Genomic DNA, 23,220 nt, shown 5'->3' with positions numbered 1-23,220 from the left:
TTGGTGAAGCAAAAACGTGTGTGAAAAACACTTTGGTGTAAAGTGATGTCACTTCATAGACTTCAATGTATTCTGCAGTGCTGACGTGAGTCATGTGAAAGACCCTTAACGCGTATAAATATGTCACTTTTGCACATTAATCATTGCTCTTCACAATCACAAAAGTGACCGATTATGGTTTCAAGGTGGTGATTTTCTCCGAAAGGTTAGGAATTTGGATCCCTGAATTATTTTTTATTTTTTTCATGCATTTATTTATTTTGTGGAATTTGATAATTTTCCACAGCACACCTGACAATCTTTCGCGGCACATTGCACAGTGGTTGGGAAACACTAATCTACTCGGATAACAGACAAGCAATGGACATGAGGATGAGTTTAATATAATTTCCTTTAAGAAGATACAGTGTCTACAGTACTGTGCAAAAGTGTAAGACACATTAGATATTTTACAAAGCATTTCTCTTAAAATTGTTATTTTACTGTATATCTTCTGCTTTAGTGTATCAGCAGGAAATATCAATTTTAGATTTCCAAACATCCCTTTTGCAAATAGAATAGAACTGAAGCAGAACAAGGTGTCCTGCAACAGATGGCATGGCCCAGATCTCAACATCATTGAGTCAGTCTGGGATTACAGAAAAAGACACAATTGAGACTAAATTCATAGAACTCTGGCAAGTCCTCCAAGATGCTTGGAACAACTTATTGTCACAGTCTGTCTCCCTCGTTCTCTTCAAGGACTCTTATTTTGAAGTTTTACCCCAGACTTAATTTCCCTAATCACTTCCACCTGTTCCTTAGTTTCCTCACCTGTATTCCATTCCTTCATTTAGTGCTTTGTGTATAAATACCCTCTAGTTTTGTTAAATCATTTGTCAGTCCTTGAAGTGTTACGTTGAGTTAGTGAAGTGTTATGTTAAGATTTATTGTTAGTTCCATTCCAGTGTTTGTTCCACTCCAGCGATTACTAGTGTTAAGATTTATTATGTGTTCCACTCCACCGTTTGTTCCACTCCAGCGATTGTAATTAAAGGATTTAAAGACTCTACTCCTGCGTCTCCTCTCTTCCTCTTCCACTCCAAGACACCTACGTTACACCTATCTACCAAAAACCGTGAAAAACTGTGCGCAAGTGCACCTAGGGTTGCCACTTTCAATGATTTTGCCATGATGCCATCGGACCACCTTAAATATGGGACAAATCGCATCCCGTATTGATTCTATATGGGACGCATCATTTCATCTTTAAATATGGGACGATCCCGTATTTTATGGGACGGGTGGCAACCCTAAGTGCACCTAGGAGAATTGGTGCTGTTTTAAAGGCATAGGGCGATCACACCAAATATTTTAGTTTTGTATGTTTACTGCACTTTTTATTAAGTTGATTTATAAATACGTATAAATTGTTCGTGGCATTATAAAAAACAAAAAACAAACAAACAAAAAAAAACATCCTCACTATAAACATTTTGTAGAACTGCCTCAAATTTTTGAACAGTATGTCAATAGGGCACAAATCACACTGTTGTTATACTATTACCTTAATTTCTTAAGTATCACAGATTTTATGTTCTTCATATATTGCATTTGTTGAGATAACAACAGAACAACAGAAGATCATTAAGAGTAAGTTATGCCACTTTAACTCAATTAGTTACCTGCATTCTTTCCAATAAAAATGCACAAAATACAATAGATCAGTGGTTCTCAACTGGTTTTGCTTTAGGACCCAGTTTTTACAAATGGACATCAAATGGCCACCCAACATTGTGGTTATCCTTGCAAGTAAACCTGTATTTACAGTAATGTACTGTAGTTTGGGTCACATCTGATGCACAATGCACAACCTTTGACGTCAACAACAAAAGATATCAGAAGTGTCTTCACCTCCCTTTTAAAAGTTGACAAGCCTATTTATTTTGCTATTGTAATATGCACGGTTAGTCTATATGGATTGTTGCATTTTATTATTTGCATTTGGTATCCTTTTTTTCCTTTTCTGTCCATGACCCAATCAGAACCAGTTGAGAAACACTACATTAGACAATAATTTCGCACTTACTGTATATGCTGTTTGTGTGTAGATATTTCATGGATCAAGGTATCTAAGGCTAAGAGTTAGAGGTTTTAACTTTAGTGAACATTAAAACAAAGAGTAAAGCAATTAAAGAAAAGCAAAGATATACTTTCTCTGCATCTTTAACCACCTTGAAATAGACATTAGCCGCAGTTTATAACTCATATATTCAGCCACAAAAACTCTAAAAGCACTCAAAAGTTCAGCAAATATTACCACAATCTGCAGGTAACAGGAGTCCATCAATGTCTCTCAAATCCACTGATCTCTTTGTTCAGTCAGTTTGTGGAGTACAATACCTTTATATCTCTTCTGTCAAGGTTCTTTATTCCCCTAATCAGTTGGGCGATGATATTAAAAAGTTTTTGCCTTCCAGGTCCTGCAGCGAGTGACTCTACAGCACTCGTCACCAATCTATCTCTCCGAGCTCTGAATAATTCACTCTTCTAAGGTAACTGGATGCCCCTCCACACTTGCGCGCACAATACCACTGGACCTTCCATTGTAACCTACTCTTAACTTGAAATTGGATTAACCAGCATGCAAATGGTAAACACACCATTTCCTTCATGCCAACTTTTCCTTGGACAAACGTTCGTGATATAGACTAAAAAAGGCATAGCTTAAGTATTGTAGAGTTCATAGAATCTTGCATGAAAATAAAATAAAAATCTAGATTTTGACATTTATTGAAAAAAATATGATTGGTGTTTGGCCTAAACCAACCTGGTCTCATAGAATGAATGTTACTATAACTACATTTTTTTCAAACTGCCGCATTCTACTTTTCGCCGCAGTTTCCTGGTGAAATTAACACTACAGGCGCTACAACAACTGTGCATTTTATTCACTTACACACAAATCATGAACAAACGATTATGACATTATAAACACTTATTATTCGCACTACTATTCACACACTGCTTTGTTATCATACGAAACACTTACTATGAAGCGTTATGAATAATATAAAAAAAAGTTAAAATCTCGTCTGATTACGACACCATTTCACTCGCTTTTGGCGCCATAGGGAACTGCAGCGAAACATGTAATGAAACCCATAATTTCGTTTTGCAAAAATGTTGCCATGGTCATGAAATGGTTATGAGATCAGGCTGGCCTAAAACTCACTGCAATGATGGTTGACAGAGTGTTGCTATTTGGTTGCTAAGGTGTTCTGAGTGGTTTATAGCACATTACTATGTGGTTGCTGGGGTGTTCTGGTTGGTTAATTGGCATTACTAGGTGGTTGCTAGGTGTTCTGGGTGGTTGCTAGGTGGTTACTTAATGGTCTTATGAGCCCTCTCCCTACAATGTTTGTGATACAATTTTTTTTTTTTTTATGTATCTAAAATCTATATCTAAAGCACTTTGAATCGCCATTGTGTATGAAATGTGCTATATAAATAAACTTGCCTTGCCTTGATAGTGTTATTACATATGATAAAGCCATATCAATCCAGCTTTCTTTAAAGATATAGTTCACCCAAGAATGAAAATTCTGTCATCATTTACTCACCCTAATGTTGTTGTCATGTTCAAACCATTCAAACCAAACAACGAAAGTGAATGGGGACTGAGGCTAACATTTAGCTTAATATCTACTTTTGTGAAACATGGAAGAAAGAAAGTAAGTAACCTGCATGATGACAGAATTTTCACTTTTGGGTGAACTAGCCCTTTAAATCAGCTTAATATTTGACATTTGACTCTTAAACACATGCAGCCAGTTGCAAGAGACTCAAAAACCTTAATGACAATACATGAACAATTATAAATAAAGGTTTTCTTAACTGAAGGAATATCTTGCAACCGACCCCTGATATCTTCCTCTGCTGCCGACTATGTGATGTAACAAAATCATCAGCTTTGCTCTGTAGCAGTGATATACAGAGACTAGAACATGACTATTTAAATATCAGAAGCTAAGTGGTAGAAATTGTGTTGTTTACACATAGGTCTTCCTGCTTATGGTAACATAAGCTTTTGCATTTAATTAATAATGACTCTTGTTTTTGTTCACCTAACTTGATATCTCATTCATAATTCATAAGAGGATAGGACAAGGGTGGTGAAAGAGTATGAAAATGTGTTTATAGTTCTTTCATTAGGAAGTATAATGAAGTGATAAAGTATACTTACAGTCACAATCAGTGCATGGTATTGAGGAACAGGATGATGCATTTGTAAAAGGAAGTTGCACTCACCTCTTCTAGCACAGATGAGTTCGTGAACACCACAGCTCTGCCCCCCACCTGCAGACAGAAAACAGCATTTAAAAAGAACTTGCTACAGTATCACATGAGTACCTACACATAATAGCTTGTGTTTATGTTATTGAATCAATGCAATTCATATTCTACATGCACACTACAGGAACATCTTTACTATTTTACAATAAATAACTGTTAAAATGTTGCCAGTGATGTTCAGATTAATGAAGCATCCCTAAAACCCCTCTTTCTTACGCTCTCTCTCTCTCTCTCTCTCTCTCACTCACACACACACACACACACACACAAAAGCACATTCTTAATCACTGCCTTCTCAACAGAGCATCATTTTGGACACAGTGTTCATCTAGAGGCAATTGTCTGGCTGGTGGGGCATAACACCATTCTGGCTCAGGCTCTTCCATTTTCTTCCAATTAATCCTGTCACAGTCTCAAAAGGGAATGGTCAATGGGTTTTTTCATAATGACATTTTCTTTGCTTAGTTGAAACAATAGCACACATTTTTGATACCCTCTTACAAGCAAACTCACTTTATGTTTCTTAAGCTATTCAAGTTATTTGAGAGATGAATGCTTTTTCAGCACTAAATTTTAAATTGCGTTTTCTCAACCCAAGAATTTTTCTTATTCTAAGATAGTCTGTTTTAGATCATTTCATCTGGAAAGCATTGCAATCTAATTAACATCTGCTAAACATCTTAAATTGATCCCTGATAGCACACGTATGTCACCCATTTGTCTATTTGATGTGTGTTTACATCTGGAAGTCATATGTTTTAGGTTTTTTCTCATCTGCAATACATCTACTGTATATGACATTGCCTCTCGGATGTCAGTAAACATTCAGCAGATGTGTTTGAGATGCTTATGATTTACAGTAGATTGTTTGTAAATCTGATCTTTGTAAGATGTTTAGTAGATGAAAATATCTAAAACAGACATCTCAGAGATGTACGTGTGCTATCTGCGTGTTTACTAAATGTCAAAAGTGTCAAAAGTTTTTATGTAAAAAAAAAAAAAAAAAAAAAAAAACACAAAACTTTGTGTTAGAAGTTGCAACAGAGTACAATGTATCAGTGAATACGCCTTGTAGTATTACTCCAACTTTTCATATGATGGGACCCCCTGATTTGAGTAACAGATGGAAGCCTCGAGTCCCTCACCTGCAGTGTTGACATATAAAAACACTGGCGATTTCATTACGTGACGCAATATTATCATAAACCAAACAGTCCAAAACGTAAGCATTCTATGAATGAAGGTGTCCCCTTTACTGCTCAGTTTTAGTACATACAATCCCCAGTACCTTTACGTGCGTTTAAAATAAACACTGGTGTTTTCAATGTTTGAGCTGTCTTTTCAGGAACACGTATCGTCCGCATTAGTGCAGCGGCACGTAACCAGCGTCAAAAATCACTTACAAATAAAAATCCTCACGTTTAACATTACTAAATACACTATGAAGGAGCACGACCATATCGACCGTGTATGATCTTGCCCGCGATAAAAGATCACGGCGTACTCATGGTGGGGGTCAGTTATGATACTCACCCTCAAACGCCATGATTCTGTGCGCGGGATGTGACCGAGATAAGCGGGAGAGATTGTTTCCATGCTGTGAGAAAGAGGGAGGGGAGAATGTACTGGGACAGAGATGCTGCAGAGTGAGTGCAACACACACACACACACACACACACACACACACACATACACACACGTTGGTGCAGCTATCATTATGAGGACTCTCCATAGATATAATTATTTTTATACTGTACAAACTATAGATTCTATCCCCTAACCCTAAACCTAACCCTAAACCTCCTCGTAAACCACTTAAACTTGCCCATACACACACACACACACACACACACACACACACACACACACAGGAGACAATTAATACATTCCATCTCAAGAATCAAATTAACACATTGAGTTTTTATTGCCGTCCACAAAATACACAAATGTGCGTACACTATATGGCCAAAAGTCTGTGGACACCATATCTGCCTGATGAACATTTGATTTCAAAACCTTAGGCATCAATTTCCCCCTTTGCTGTAATAACTATTCAGCAAAAAAATAAATAAATAAATTATATATATATATATATATATATATATATATATATATATATATATATATATATGTATTAGGGCTGTTAATTCAGTGCGATTAATTATATAAAAAATAACGCAAGTAATTGGTTTACTGACTCAGGATTCACTTGAATGACAGTGAGTGAAAGTACAAGTGTGAGAGTGAGCTGCTTAAACCCGGTGCAGCTTTTCCCTTCATCAAGGTGAGAACTGTCAAGGTTCTGTCAGTCTGGGTTTTTGTCTGACAGGACCGTGGCATTATCATCCCATGTCTGTCTTGTGTTTCATTGTCTGTCTTTGTGTGAGCGTGCGGTTTCGGTTGTATTCCCTGCCATGCACTCTTTGGTCTGTTTTGTTTCATGTCTGGAGTATGGTGTCTGGTTCGGTTTTGGTCTGTGTCGGAATCCGGACACTCATGCTCCATGTCTGTCTCTTATTGTCGTGGGTGCATCGCGCTTATGTCATCTTGGCAGCATGCACTCATGTCAATAGTTTATGTCCGTTTCTCACAAACACGGGTGCGCCTCGCGTCGCTCTCGTGTTGCGCTGCACAGAGGTGAGTAGCCAAAAACTGTACTCAAGTAAAAGTACAATTACTTTAAAAAAAATTACTCAAGTAGAAGTAAAAGTACTAACATAAATAATTACTTGAGTAAGAGTATCCAATTAAAACTCAAGTAGTGAGTAACTCGTTACTTTCACAAATTACATAATAGACATTAACTCCCCTATATTCCATTACTTAGTACACATTTAACATGTATTACAGAAATATTATTATTATTAATGGAAATTCTGTCATCATTCACCATCATGTTGTTCCAAACCCGTATGACTTTCTTCCATGCAACACAATAAGGAGATATTAGACAGAATGTTGTCACCTGAGTCACCATTTACTTTCAGTTTTTTTTTTTCTCGCTATTTTGAAAGTGAATGGTGAACAAGACTGTCAGTCCCTAACATTCTGTCTAACATATTTTGTGTTCCACATAATACAAAGCGTCACACTGGATTGGAACAACATGAGGGTAAGGAAATGATGAGAGAATATTAAATTATGGCTGAGCTATCACTTTAAAGGGATAGTTCACCCAGAAATGAAAATTCTCTCATCATTTACTCACACTTATACCATCCCAGATATGAATGACTTCCTTTCTTCTGCAGAACACATATTAAGATTTTTAGAAGAATATTTTAGCTCTGTAGGCCAAAATGTTGATGCAAAAAGCACATAAAGGCAGCATAAAACTAATCCATAAGACTCCAGTAGTAAAATCTATATCTTCAGAAGTGAAATGATAGGTGTGGGTGAGAAACAGATCAATATTTATAATTTTTTGCTAGACATTCTTCTCCCTGCCCAGCAGGGGGCAATATGCAGAGTGATGTGAATCACCAAAAACACAAGAAGAAGAATGTGAAAGTGATCTGTTTCTCTGTTTCTCATCCACATATTCTCATGTCACATCGCTTCTGAAGATACTGATTTAACCACTGGAGTCTTATGGGTTACTTTTATGCTGACTTGTGTGATTTTGTTTAGCTTTAAAATGTTGCCACCCATTCACTTGTATTGTATGGACCTACAGAGCTGAGAAATTCTTCTAAAAAGAAAGAAAGTCATACACATCTGGGATTGCATGAGGGTGAGTAAATAATGAGAATTTTAACTATCCCTTTAAGGGCTCTTGTCAGACCTGGATGAATTTGTCAATAAGAAGAGAGGTTTGGAAATATTTCTAATAATTATTACGGTAAAAACGTGAAAATGTCCCACAAGGACATTATATATAATGCTGAAATATAAACCAAAGCAAGATCATGCTTTATTAATGCCTACTTTCGCTATTTCATAGCTTTTAAAGTCCTGCATTGATTCAGTATAGTTACAGTTTTCAGTGTCATAAGTATTTAGATCATTAGTTCTGTACAGCAGTACCGCCACTCTCTAAATGCAGAGGATGCAGTCTAGTGTGTAGGGCACCAACCCCGGTCACGGAACACTCGCTGTGTCTGAAACTGGCCCCTATCCACTATATAGTGCACTATTTCGGGTGTCCGCCATTTTGTAGGAGTGTCTGAATTCAGAGTGAGCCACTTGTTCCCTACTTTTGTTCACTCATTCTTACCCACAATGCACTCTAATTTAGAGTATACATTTGATGTACACTCGGCGACGGTTAATTGCCCACAATCCACCATGGGGAAGACGTACCAACTGGGAGTTTACTGCTTCCTTTACTGTTTTATTTCATGCTGAATGTATTAAATTACTTTTTGACAAATCATTACTTGATTAAAATAACATAATAACATATAGAGAGGCAAAACATACAGATACATTTTAAAATGTACTCTTTATTTGATAAAATATGTTTACTCTTATATTATATTAACACACAGTATATATTAAAAATGACAAACAGAATGAAGATTTATTATATTAATATATTATTTAATAAGAATAACAAGTAAGGCCCAAGTAGTTTAAAAGTTCATGTGTGACATTATTTCTGCGACAGCCCCAGAGCTCCAACACTCGGTGTATATGTCAGCATCTGAATTCACTCACTCATTTCGTTCACTCACTGTTGAGATATAGTGCACTAACTGCCATTCACTATATAGGAATAAGTGAATGAGTGAACGATTTCTGACTCAGCTACTCTCTTCACAATACGATCGCCTCGTGCCAGCACATCTCTCATGCGCGTCTCGCGCCCCTCGCTGTGCACGTGCAGAAATGCTCTCTGTTCACGCTCCAGTTGTCAATTACGTGACCGGCAGAGCAAAAGGCATTTACACTTAACTTGGATGTTTACATGGATTTATACAGTTAAAGTAGCTGCAATAGTTTCCAGAAAATGCGTAAATACTGCTCATGACATGCGGGACAAAGCGTACTGGTATATTTCTGCACTGATTTAAAAATGTACACTTAAAAACTGATGTCATAAGAGCCCAGTTACAGAATCACCCTGAAAATGACCATCACATTACACAGAAAAGTGTAATGTGTTAGCATTAGAGCCAAAACTTACCTCAGAGTGCTGCCATAAATTGAAGCTGTGATTTTAATCTTGAAATATCAGCTTGTCTTGGTGTTAAATGAAGGCATTGCATGATGAAACTATTCTTTTTTTCACTGTGCGGAGCGAAGTGTTTCACTTTGAAGAGTTTGATGCTGGAGCAGTGACAACTTGAGTGACAGTCTGTGACAGCGCGCGCAGCTGTGTGAACTTCCGTTCTTGTAAAAGTCCCATTCAATAATCTCTCAATAAATTACACATTAACTAAAATTAAGCCCAGTAATGTAACGACAGGAATGCCGGCCATTGTAAAGAAGTAAAAGTAAAAAAAAATTAATTAGAAATTTACTTGAGTGAGAGTAAAAAGTACCCACTTTTAAACCTACTTTAAAAGTAAAGAAAAATGTAATGGAGTAAATGTAGTGTGTTACTACCACCTCTGGCGCTGCATGCATGTGTTGCGAGCTGTCTTCACGTTGTGTTGAGGTTCGGTCACTTTGGTCTGAGATTTAGGGTTTGTGGGTGGCCGAACTCTCATACAGGTGTCCTGTCTTGTTTTTGTCGCCTGTTGAATGCATCGCGTGGTGTTTGCTTCGCGATGTACACTCGGGTTTCGTTTAGTGTGAGAATGTGTGATATCGCTTTGTTTGACGTTGCTATGCATTCTCTCGTCTTGTTTGTCGGTTGGCATGGGCGTATATTGCCTTATTGTCTTGGCGATGTGCGCTCATACCATTCAGGTGTTTTGTTGTCTTGTGAGATTATGTGGCTTTGTTTTGTTTCTGTATCACCGCATGTCTCACTGTCTTACGTCATACCCCGCCTCCTTGTTTGTCAAGTTTCAAGTTTCAAGATCTTTATTGTCATCTGTGCTTTTTTGCACAATGAAATTCTTATTTTGTAAACTCCTCTCAAAAAACAGGGGTAACAAGGGAGCGTTTCTGAGAGGAGCGAACAAAGACGTCTGCCACAGGGGGCGCCATTATGACCGTTTGTCCATTATTAGTTTATTAGTCACACCTGCCCTGTCTTGTTAACCTGTTGATTTCTCTCCCTATTTTAGTCTCCTTGTGTTTGCTGAGCCTCTCTATTCCTGACAAGAACAGGATTGAGGTCTGGGGTGGGGTGTCAAGAATTGTACCAAATTACACCTACAATGCAACCCATGCTAAATACAAATCTTAAAGGACAGAAACCAATAATAATAGAGATATTATTATTTAATCGCAAATGCAGTAAACAATATTGATATTGCTTTTTTTTGGTGGTGGTGTAGTGGACTAAAGCACTGAACTGGTAAGCAAAAGGTTGTTGGTTCAATTCCCACAGCCACCACCATTGTGTCCTTGAGCAAGGCACTTAACTCCAGGTTGCTCCAGGGGGATTGTCCCTGTAATAAGTGCACTGTAAGTCGCTTTGGATAAAAGCGCCTGCCAAATGCATAAATGTAAATGTAAATTTACATAGAAATGCACATTTGGCAAGAAAGTATTGATTTTGAGTTGGGCAGCAGAATCTCCTCACATTAACTACACTAAAATAGGTAAAAAGTTAATTAACACCTAATTTATCTAGGGGTAATAATAATAATAATTTGTATTTATGTAGCGCCTTTCACAATACTCAAGGTCACTTTAAAAAGAAGTCATATATAAAAAAAAAATTAAAAAAATCAATCAATCAATTAATAACCAGGGTTATCATAACATAAAGCAAGAAAGTGAGTTTTGAGTTGAGATTTGAAGGCAAACAAGGAAGAAAGTTCACGGAGAAAGGGTGGAAGAGAATTCTAGAGGTGAGGGGCAACTACTGAAAAAGACCTGTCACCCATAGAAGACAACCTGAACTTAAGGATGGTGAGAAGATTAGCTCCAGAGGACCATATAGTACAAGAGGGTAAGAAGATAGTAATTCAGAAAGATAGAGCAGAGCAAGTCCATGTAAAGATTAGGTCCAAGGTTATGATTAGAATTTTAAATTTGATGCGACAGGATACTGGAGACCGGTGAAGCTGATGTAGTATGGGAGTGATATGGTCAGATATCTTCATATGTGTGAGGACCCTGGCAGCCGAGTCGTTTGAGAGTTTTAGAAGGAAGACCAAAAAGAAGTGTATTACAATAATCTAGCCTAGTGGTTATGAATGCATGAATAACACTTTCAGCATCTTTCTTGCTTAACAGAGGCCGAAGACGGGCAATATTGCGTAGTTGGAAAAATTGTGCTTTTGTGACATAATTCATATGTTCTTCAAAAGTCAGCGAAGGGTCAAATATCACCCCTAGATTATGAACAGTGGGAGAGGGCTGAATGGCAACACCATCTATGTCCAAGCTAAGGTTGTGTTCAGAAGAAATAAGGGTTTTGGGGCCAACTAGTAATAATTCAGTTTTTTTCAGCATTGAGTTTCAGAAAGTTGGAGTCCAACCAGTATCTGAGATCGTCAATACATGCAGAAAGTGATGGTAGTTGAGAAGCTGATGAGGAGTGATAGCTGATATAAATTTGAGTGTCGTCAGCATAGCTGTGAAAGCTAAGACCATGTTGTCTCATGATTTGCCCCATAGGGAGCATGTAAATTATAAAAAGGAGCGGACCCAGCACTAAACCCTGAAGAACACCACGTGAGACAGGAGCAGTGGAAGATTTGTGGTTCTTAACAGTAATGAACTGATGTCTGTTCGTCAGATAAGATCTGAACCAGTGTAGTGCAGTGCCCGAGACACCTATAGTTGAGAGGTGAGAAAGCAGAATGCTGTGACAAACAGTATCAAAGGCTGAGGTGAGATCTAATAGCAGAAGAATATTAAGCGCTCCAGTGTCTGCTGAAGAGAGAAGGTCATTAACAACCTTAAGAAGTGCAGTACTCTGTGCTATGATAGGGACGAAAACCTGACTGCAAGGGTTCATAAAGATTATTGGTGAGCAATTGAGTTTGTTACTGGGCAGCCACAACTTTCTCCAACATTTTGGCCACAAACGGAATATATGAGATGGGTCTATAGTTTTGTAAATCTGACGCCTCCAGGCCAGGCTTCTTGAGTATGGGTTTGACAGCAGCCATTTTAAGGGCAGCAGGCACAGAATCTGATGTCAGAGAGCTATTAAGTAGGTGAGAAATAGGTGAAGTGAAAAGACGGAGACAGCTTTTGAGAAAGGTTGTGAGGATAGGATCGAGCTGGCATGTCTAAGAATTTGATTTGCTAATCAACTCAGCAATAGTGGTGGGGGTGGTCAAAATCGTGAAAGGTGTGACAAGGTGAGCTAGAGAATATTCAAAGAGCTGATTAGAGTCAAATAATTGGTAGACTGATTCAATTTTGTTGTTAAAGAATTGGAGAAAATATTCACATAATTCATCAGAGCCTGAAAAATGTGTCTGGAGGCTGTGTGAGTTTTGAATTTAATTAAATAGTGTTCTGGGCTTACAAATTGATTTAGAGATGATGGAAGTAATGTAGGAAGAGCGTGCAGTGTTCAGGGCAGCTTTTTAAAGTGAGCAATGGTCAGCAAGGGCCAAGGCATGGACAGTAAGACCAGTTTTCTTAAGTCTCTCAAGATGCCGACCTTTAGCTTTCAAGGAATGAAGTTCCAACGTAAACAAGGAAGAAGAACGAGATGATGGTACGCACCTAGTTTTAACTGGAGCATATTTATCTAGGACTGCAGCCAGTGTGTTATTATCCATGGAGAGAATTTCATCTGGGCTGGACAGTGTAAGAGAGGATGGAAGAGAGGAGGCACAAATAGAGTCAGCAAAAGATGAGAGATTAATATATTTCAGGTTTCAATATGATATCTTTCTTTTGTTCCTCCGTTTTAGTTGAGGAGTATTAAGACTAAATTAAATTAACATATGGTCTAAAAATCTAACAACAGAACCCAAAATAGAGACGTCACCAAGCCCAGAGTAACAAATAAGGTCAGGTGTATGACCATGAGAGTGTGTTGGGAAATTCACATATTGACTGAAATTAAAGCAGTCAAGAGCAGACAAAAAATCACTGGCAAAGGGAGAGATGGTATCCACATGAATGTTAAAATCACCCAGCAATACAACAGAGGGATGCATAGCACATGCCAAGGTAATTCACTCAAATCAGAAAGAAAGCTTGATTGGCTTTTAGGATTAGTCATTAAATTAACATAACAAGGAGAGGGGTGGGGCCCAAGATTTTAAAGGATAGATATTCAAAAGATGTTACTTCAATAAAATTTACAGTGACAGCTTTAAAGTTTAAATGAAAAACAGCAGCCAGTCCACCACCCCTTCCCGTAAAATGGGTTTCGACAGAAATGTATATCCAGGAGGAGTCATTATGAGTCTGCCAAGATTCGTTGATGAAAAACATCTCTAATTTATTGTCGATGATATCTCTCAGTAATGAGCCTTTATTAGTCAGCGAGTGAGAGTTCAGTAAAGCATATCTGTTATATCGTGTGCAGTGATCTGTTTCAATCCCACTGTACAATTAATCCCTGGGAAGATATTTTAGAGAGCTGTAGTTTTTGCCACGAAGTTATGAATAAAACTTATGATGGGGCAGTTTGAAAGACCATATAACGGGAATGACAGAGCCATGTGTATCCCAGCACCGTCTTGTGGAACGATGGACACAACGGCAGCGAGAATCCAGAGAGCTTTGCAATTTTCATATACGACAGAGTCTGGAAGGGGATGATAGTTTATGCAGTGCAGTTGAGGTGCCGAGTACTCAACTGCCATGATGACAGTCATGCAATAGGCCAATACACCCAGAGCGAAAAGGCTTACTAAGCCAACATCCGGCCATCTGCAGAGTGCTGCAAACATAGCCATGTGTTTGCAAAATGTTACAGCAAGCCAACAGCAAGATTCACCAAGCACCCTAACGCACCACGTTAGCCAATCCCGGTGGCCACACACCAACAAGTTAATGACAGGTGGGAAGGCAATTCCAGCCAGCACAAACACTCTTCACAACCAAGTAAAGAGTGATAATTCTCTTACTGGCTATAACGAGATGTGAGGGTCGCTTCGGGAAGCAGGCTCGCGGACTGCGGTTAGTGAGGCGAATCAGATTCCAGGTGAGCAGCCAGGTGAAAGTGGTAGTAGTAGGTAAAGTTCCAATCCTAATGGTTGATAATAAGGTCATTTCCAGTACCATCCAATAGAATCCAAGTGTAGCAAATATTGTCAAACAGCAGACCAGTCAAGGAACAAAGCCAGATGAAACATGTTTAACGAACTACAGCAGAAACAACGTAAAACAGAAACAAAACAAACTTGTCTGTGAGAAGCAGCAGCCAAACGCGCACAGCGTACTCTCACGTGACAGAAAACCACACATCACATGAATCATCTTTCTTAAGTATGTTCAAATATTCTGACTCCACATATTGTTTTCTGAACATATTTACAGGGGGAAAAAAGTCATAGCTTCATCCTTAATTCATGGGGCTCCAGGCTTTAAAGCTCTTCTGTTAAAATATCCTTTGTTGTTGCCTTTGTAGCCAGTGGGTTGAAAATAATCAAAACAGGATACAAAAATATCTTTTGGGGTTTTATTCTGATGGCTGACAGCTGTCGATGGGGCCGTATTATGTAAAAAAAATTAATACCAAAATTAAACACGGGAATGAAACATGGCAGAGGCTAATGTACAAATTAAAATACAAACAGGGCATTAGCCTACCCATATGCTTCAGCATACATCACCTTAAAACATGCTTAAATCATTCCAATCACTCAAGGCATTTTATGCAGTTTTAACCAGGCTTTAAGGACATGCATAACAGTTTAAAGCACTAGAATTCTCATTACACATGTTTTCACAGCATAACAGTTTAACACACTAGAATTCTCATTACACGTTTTCACATATAACACGTATTACCAGTGTTGGTCTCGAGTCTGAGTCCAAGACCATATTTTCATGGTCTTGGTCTTGTCATGGACTCGTGAGCAATTTGCCTCGGTCTTGTCTCGTACTCGAACAAGTGTGGACTCGGACTTAACCCCCAAGTCCAGTCGAGTCTCTTAAAAACTATACAATGAAAGCTTCGATTTATCTGACAAACATTTTTGACTGACAATATCAGAGATCTTGACGTTTGTCCAGCATTTTAACCTGCTGCGTAGAATCAGAACTAGTGATGCCTGATTCATGAATAAATAATTTTATTGAGTCCGTTTTTTTCTTTTCAGCGAATTGGCCAAACAGGCAAAAAGGTCTGAGTCATTTGGCTATTCAGTCTGATTAGTTCGGACTGCTATCTCACTAAATAATTTGCAGCAGCTTCTCACTCATTAAAACAGCATTGGGATATTTTAGAAAACGGAAAACAAACTAATCGTTGGATAAAGTGGATATTTACCTACAGTCAACAAAAGACTGCTTTTTTGATAAGTAACTTTGAGAAACTTCCATTGGTGCTGCGACTTGTTAATAAAGGGCTGTTCACACCAAATGCATTGTTGCATCCACCCATGCTGTTTTTCAGTTGTTTTTCTATGTAAACATGCTAAATGGATGTCTTTGACCCTTGCATTACATATCGCTGTGTTTTTGGCGTCTTGTGCAGTAGCACCCCAATTTTTTTTTAAGTTCTTTTGTTAAGTAAAAAAGAACATCAACTGTTAAAAATGTGTCTCGAGACACCTGTGTTATATTCTTTTCCCTGACAGTACACGTACAACACCCAGACATCTATTTGATGAGTGTGTTTACATCTGGAAGATATCTATTTTACGTTGTTTGCTCTTCTGCAATATGTCTATAAACGTATGTCAATAAGTCTGTCTCAGATGTCAATAAGACATTTCGCAAATGTCTTTGAGATGTTTATGATTTGTAATGATTGTAAATCTGATTTTTTTATAATGTTTAGCATATGTTAGATGCTTTCCAGATGAAACGATCTAAAACAGACATCTCAGAGACGTACGTGTGCTATCTGGGTTTGTTGCACTACTTTGGTCTGAACAGCCTCTAGTCTTTTAGAAATACTTCAGCCATTAGTTACATGAATGCTACACATAATGAAGAAAACATAAAAATACTCATCTCAATATCATCAGAATTGAACGGTTTCAAAAAAAAAAAAAAAAAAAGTTTCTGTGCGTACACCCGAAATGAAATCTTGCAGGCAAAAGTAAGCAGAAATGCTTACTTGACTTACAGTGAATGAAATATAGTAGTGCAATTGAGGAAATTGTTAACAAATTGAATGTAAACGTTTATATTCACTTTCTGCGTAAACATTATCATATTTAATAAATTATTGTTTGGTTTTTAGGCCCATTTTAGTTATAGTACAGTAATACTGTATTTTGTAAACCAGAAATGTTTACTTGACTTGAATGGAATACAAAATTGTAGTATACAGAAGCTGGTAGTTTGTATTGTTATGCTGAGCCACATAGGCACTTTGAACCTTTAATTTAAATTTTTCACCAACATTTTGTTAACATTGACATGTCGTAATTGTAATACCGATATAATAGGATGTGTCATTTATTGAATTTTTATTCTCAACTGGTAATACTGTTTAACCAACATAAGCTTAAGAAAATAATTAATGAGGGTTATTTGATATATGCGCCTAGAGTCAATAGTTCTTTAAATTATACATTTAATACATTCATAAAAAATTCAGCCTTTACTGGTCTCGGTCTTGACTCGGACTCGGCCCTCTCTGGTCTTGGTCTTGACTTGTACTTGACCCTCTTCTGGTCTCGGTCTTGACTCAAACTCGACCTACTCTGGTCTCAGACTGGACTTGGACTCGGATGAGCTGGTCTCGACTACAACACTGCGTATTACACTTAAATCACCAAACTGTACAATGATACTTGAACAAAAATGAGCTGCATGGTCGAGTTGCCAGAAAGAAGCCAATGCCACAAAAAAGCCCGGTTACAATATGCCCAACAACACCTTGACTTGCCTCACAACTTCTGGCACACTGTAATTTGTAGTGACGAGACCAAAATAGAGCTTTATGGTCACAACCATAAGCGCTCTGTTTGGAGAGGGATCAAGTATTGTGCTCCTTGAAACAACCACACCATCTTTTTCCAGAGCAGCCTGTATTTCTCCTGAGGTTACCTGTGGGTTTTTCTTTATATCCTGAACAATTCTTCTGGCAGTTGTGGCTGAAATCTTTCTTGGTCTACCTGACCTTGGCTTGGTATCAAGAGATCCCTGAATTTTCCACTTCTTAATAAGTGATTGAACAGTACTGACTGGCATTTTCAAGGCTTTGGATATCTTTTTATATCCTTTTCCATCTTTATAAAGTTCCATTACCTTGTTACACAGTTCTTTTGACAGTTCTTTTCTGCTCCCCATGGCTCAGTATCTAGCCTGCTCAGTGCATCCACGTGAGAGCTAACAAACTCATTGACTGTTTATACACAGACACTAATTGCAATTTAAAAAGCCACAAGTGTGGGAAATTAACCTTTAATTGCCATTTAAACCTGTGTGTGTCACATTGTGTGTCTGTAACAAGGCTAAACATTCAAGGGTATGTAAACTTTTGATCAGGGCCATTTGGGTGATTTCTGTTATCATTATGATTTAAAAAGGAGCCAGACAACTATGTGATAATAAATGGCTTCATATGATCACTATCCTTAAATAAAAGACAGTTTTTTTGCATGATCAGTCATAGTTTCAAAATCAATGCCAAAATTTCACAGTTTCTGCCAGGGTATGCAAACTTTTGAGCACAACTGTATATTTTTCACTTCTTTAACAACTTCTCTAAAGAACACACTACCCAGGCTTGTTAAGACCTGATAGAAGACTTCAGGACTGAGTGAAACATCATTGCATGCTGATTTTGGCTCATTAAATGGGTTTGAGTGTATACCAGAATTGGCTCTTTTAGTTCTTCTTGGTGCTGGTACAGGCTATTTCATCTCTGGTTCAGACACTCTAGGAGCCGTGCCAGTGTCAGGCTCAACCCTCTCTGGACCAGACACTCTAGGAGCCGTGTCATTGCTAGACTCAGCTCTCTCTGGTACCGAACCTTGTTGTTCAATGTTCCCTGAAATCAGTACAGGTTCACCTATAAGGGCTGACACAGGGTTTTCAAGGTTTACATTATCTGTCTCTTGCAGACTAGAATATGTGACTTCCTCCAACACAACAAAATCAGGATCAGAATGCACAACCTCAACCTGCTCAGAAACAGAATCTCCCCTCGATTGTGGTGTTGTGGGAGAACGGGTTTCAGTCACCTCTGGCTCAGGAACAGAGTTAACACTAGGGCGCAAGTCAACTCTATGGACTGTCTTTATAGAACCCTCAAGGGGCTCAACAGTATGTGTGGTACCCTGCACATCTATGACCCAGTATACAGTAGGACCCCATGAATCCTCTGTTTTGTTCCCACCCAAAGGTCTATGATGCAAGTATACCTGCTGACCCACATCAATCACAGGGCAATAGACCTTGTCATTCAAAGAGGCAAGTCTCTCAGCAGCCTTGTGTCCAGCGTATTCACTGGCTTTTTCATGAGCTTCTTTCAATCTGTCTTGGTGAATCACTAACCAATCATGTTTTCTGTCCACAGTTTGCTCTTGACCTAGCAGTGCATCTACTGGAAGATGTGGGTTGACTCCAAGCAGCAATTAATGTGGTGAGTATCCAGTGGTTGCATGTGGTGTTACATTATAAGCATAAACCAACTCAGGAAGGTGTTCTGGCCAACGCTTTTTCTTTTCAGGGGGAAGTGTACATAATAAATCATGGAGCGTTCTGTTAAAGCACTCACACTGACCATTACCCTGAGGCTGATAGGGTGTGGTGTGGGTTTTCTTTACACCATACATTTTACACAGCTCAGCAATCATATCACTTTCAAAAATTCTGCCCTGATCAGAATGCAATCGTTCAGGCACACCATATTTCATTAATCACTCTTTCAGAAGGATCTTGGCAGTGGTATCAGCCCTCTGATCCCTGGTTGGAAACGCCTGTGTGAACTTTGTGAAAACATCAGTCACAATTAACACATTCTCACGGCCATCAGAGGCAGGTTCAAGCTCATTAAAATCTACTGCCACTACTTCAAGGGGCCTTGAAGCCAGAGTTGGCTTCATAGGAGGATGTATCCTTGGCTGTGGCATCTTTGTTAAGATCGACCACTCCATATCATTATACATGCCAACCCAGAAGCATCGTTGCCTCAACTGGGTTAGCGTGCACTCAATGCCCTGATGTCCCATACTGTCATGAACACTTTCAAGGACCTGTTCTTTTAGACATGAGGGTAAAAGCAGCTGTTGACATTCACCACAATGTTGGTCATTCACAATGTGATAAAGCAAGCCATCCAGCTCTCTAACACACTTCCACTGCTTTATCAGTTACAGTACAGACTTTGATAGACTAGATCTCTCATGAGTGGTGGGCTTTTGTTTACATTTCCAAAAGGTTCTGAAAGAACTGAGAGTGGGATATTTCATTTGAAAATCCTTCAGTTCAGCTCTTGTATTTCTTGGAAGTGTAGGTGTACTTCCTTGAGGGATACAGCCATTCTCTACTCTACACTCTAAAGCACAAATCTGTCTAACCCTACAGCACTTTTCACCAGCCATTACTTAGTTAGGTTATTTTTTCAGAGATAGCCCACTTCAGAGCCAGTAGCTCAAGCTTCATGCTACTGTAATTTCTGTCATTCCTTTCTGCTTTACGAAGTCTCCTACTGGTATAAGCTTTGACTCTCCTACACTCACCCTGCTGCTGGTATAAGACAGCACCCAGGCCTTCACTGCTCGCATCAGTCTCCAATGTGAAAGGAAGATTGAAATCTGCACACCCTGACACAGGAGCAGAAGTAAGCTTCTCCTCCAGCAGCTCGAACGTTGATTGGCACTCTGATGATCACAGAGCACTAAACTCTCCAAGTTCACTTTTCTCATTGAGAAAATACCCTCAATGAACTTTCTTTTAGTAACTACAGAGCCCTAAGAACGAGCGTAGATCTTTAACTGTAAATTTTCCATTGCTTGACCGCTTCAACTTTACCTGGATCAATACCAATACCTTGAGATGACATCTGATGACCTAAGAAAGTTACTTCTTGCTGCAAGAAATGACACTTTTCAGACTTAACTTTGAGACCTGTAAATTTTAGTCTGTTAAAGACGACTTCCAGTCTCTACAAGTGCTCAGGGAAAGTGGGTGAGTACACTAGTATGTCATCAAGGTACACTAGCATGATCTGAAAATTTGATCACCCATGGAAGCCTGCATAAGACGCTGAAACGTCGAAGGTCCATAGAAAACCGAGAATACTCAAAGATCCCAAATGGTGTTGTAAATGCAGTCTCACTTGTGGACAGCAACCTGATTATATCCACTAGCTACATCAATGGAAGAAAAGAGCTTTGCTCCTTGTAGTGCATCAAAGCTTTCATTTATCCTAGGCAGAGGAAACGCGTCTCGCTTGGTCTTTGAGTTCAGTTGCCTGTAATCAACACAAAGCCTGAGACTGCCATCAGTTTTCCTAACTAGCACAATAGGTGAAGCATAAGCACTAGTTCTTTCTTGGATCACTCCTTTCTTAAGGAGCTTGCTGATATGTTCTCTGACTTCCCTATACTGAGTGGGTGGGATATGCCTATAAGGCTGGGCCACTGGTACATCATCAACCACATGAATCTCATGTTGCACTTTGTCTGCAAAACCGAGGTCTTCATCAACAAATCACTCAGCTCTGCATGCTGTTCAGGAGTACCACAAATGTGTAGCTTGTTGAGAAACTCTTTGGAGCTGTCCCCCAATAACTGACTGTCTTTTGTGTTTACACTCATCTCTTCAATATCAGTAGAAATTCTCTGAAATCTCACCTCACACGTCTCATTGGACTTCACACTCTTGAGACAAGACAGAGAAGAAAGTCTGGTTCTGGCCTGTAATCAGATATATTCTGGGGAGATATTCACAACCTGTACATGAAACAACAGTTTCTATGAAGACACAAGAGGGAACAACAGTCAGACCGCCAGGTAGGGGTGTGTTCGCTGGTTCTAACTTGAAGTCCCATGAACCATCATTTAACATACTCTTTGCTCCCTTGACCATTATCGTTGTAATTCAGGGGTGTCAGACTTGGTTCCTGGAGGGCCACAGTCCAGCAGAGTTTAGCTCCAAGCCTAATTAAACGCACCTGAAGCAGCTAATCAAGGTCTTCAGGAGTGCTTGAAGTTTACAAGGAGGCATTTTGGAGCAGGGCTGGAACTAAACTCTGCAGGGCTGTGGCCCTCCAGGAACTGAGTTTGACACCCCTGTTGTAATTGATGAAGCAGGTATGTGTACCATGTCTTTCCCAGCTACTCGGACTACGCTTTGCATCTCTAGACTGCTGGCACTCTGCATCTCTCCACCAAGGGTAGTATCGAACTCTTCATGAACCAGTTGTCTACATCTGCTAATGATGTTCATGCCAATGAGAGCTGGTACAGCAGCAGAGTTTTGTGAGTATCTGACTACTAGAAAACCACATTCTGGTAGGGTAATACCCATGGTCTCAACCTCAACTCAAGATAACCTACACTGTAAAAAATAATCCTGTAAAAAAAACAGTAAACTACTGGCAGCTGTGGTTGCCAGCATTATACTGTAAGAATACGGTGTGTTACCGTTCTTGAAATTAACAGCAAGATACTGTTTTTGACAGCTACAGTATACAACTGCAATTTAGCAGCATATTGCTGTTAAATTACATACTGTCTACTGTTGTTGAAATTAACAGCTATGTTCCCAGCATGCACTGCGGCATGAAGAATTTACTTAAATGTTTTACTATTTACTGGTTTATTTTGACATTGTTTTTGTTGTAGTCTAAGTTACTTGTATTTTAATGTTTACTTTTTACGTAAAAGTATGTTTGTTAATTGTCACCATTGTTGCGTTTTGTATGCCAAGAGTTGATTTCTGTGTGTGACTTGCAGAGGCGCAAAAACCATATATGCAAGTTATGCAGTGCATAGGGGCACCATATAAAGAGGGAGCTCACGAAGGTGGTGCAATCGGCTTCCTTGCCCATCCAGCATCACCCCCCCAAAACACTAAATATGCTGATATCATTTTGCTCTAATATCCTTTAGTGTTTTTGCTTTTATGTGTAATGCATCACTATTACCACATATAGTGCCATTTATAAGGTAGGATCAGACATTCAGTCTGACCTTAGGTTTTGTCTTCCAAGTAGCACAGTGCAACAACTTGTGTTTTACTTAAACACAAACTTCACAGTGAGCCTGCTCTTGATCTCCCAGAATGCAGTAATTTTTACAGTATTTTTTTACAGTGTAGGTAAGGTATGTCTAAACCATTGGCAGCTGTAATCTTACGCCAACCTGCTGTGGACAGCATATCTTCATCCTCCCCAGACTGGTGTTCCCTGAAGAAACTCTCAGAAATAGTACTGACTTGTCTTCCTGTATAAAGTAAACAAGACCATTGCTCCACTAATCTTTAGATAAGCAACAGGACATTTTCCCACAGCACGCTGGAGTAGTCGGTCACGACATGTATCGATATTGGCTGAGCCTATGAACTGCCCTTGCACTGCCTGGCTCACAGCAAGTGAGGGTGCAAGTTTCCCTGCTGCACTGACAGTTTAGCATTCTCTGTGACAGTCTGTTTGTTTTTCTTCACACACCTATTAGCTGTGTTCTACACCATTACACCGGAAACATATCGGCTGACCATCATCTGTAAACCTTGGTTTAGTGCACTGCAAAGTGAGTTTCTTGACAGCTTGTGTTA

The 23,220-nt window shown here is 39.0% G+C and overlaps 1 protein-coding gene across 1 annotated transcript in view; it reads right to left on the bottom strand.

The window, feature by feature from the left end:
• Nucleotides 1–5,932, bottom strand: part of LOC127416241 (synaptotagmin-14-like) — a 29,431-nt gene extending 23,499 nt beyond the window's left edge. The window contains exons 1-2 of the mRNA XM_051655483.1: nucleotides 5,869–5,932; nucleotides 4,291–4,338 (exon numbers count right to left, since the gene is read on the bottom strand). Of these exons, the coding sequence (XP_051511443.1) occupies nucleotides 4,291–4,338; nucleotides 5,869–5,881 (61 nt within the window). The 5' untranslated portion in view covers nucleotides 5,882–5,932. The remainder of the gene's footprint in view (nucleotides 1–4,290; nucleotides 4,339–5,868) is intronic.
• Between the last annotated feature and the right edge of the window lie 17,288 nt (nucleotides 5,933–23,220).

Source organism: Myxocyprinus asiaticus, chromosome 25 (assembly GCF_019703515.2).
Source record: "Myxocyprinus asiaticus isolate MX2 ecotype Aquarium Trade chromosome 25, UBuf_Myxa_2, whole genome shotgun sequence".
Lineage (NCBI taxonomy): Eukaryota > Metazoa > Chordata > Actinopteri > Cypriniformes > Catostomidae > Myxocyprinus > Myxocyprinus asiaticus.
This window is presented reverse-complemented; position numbering and strand designations above follow the sequence as displayed.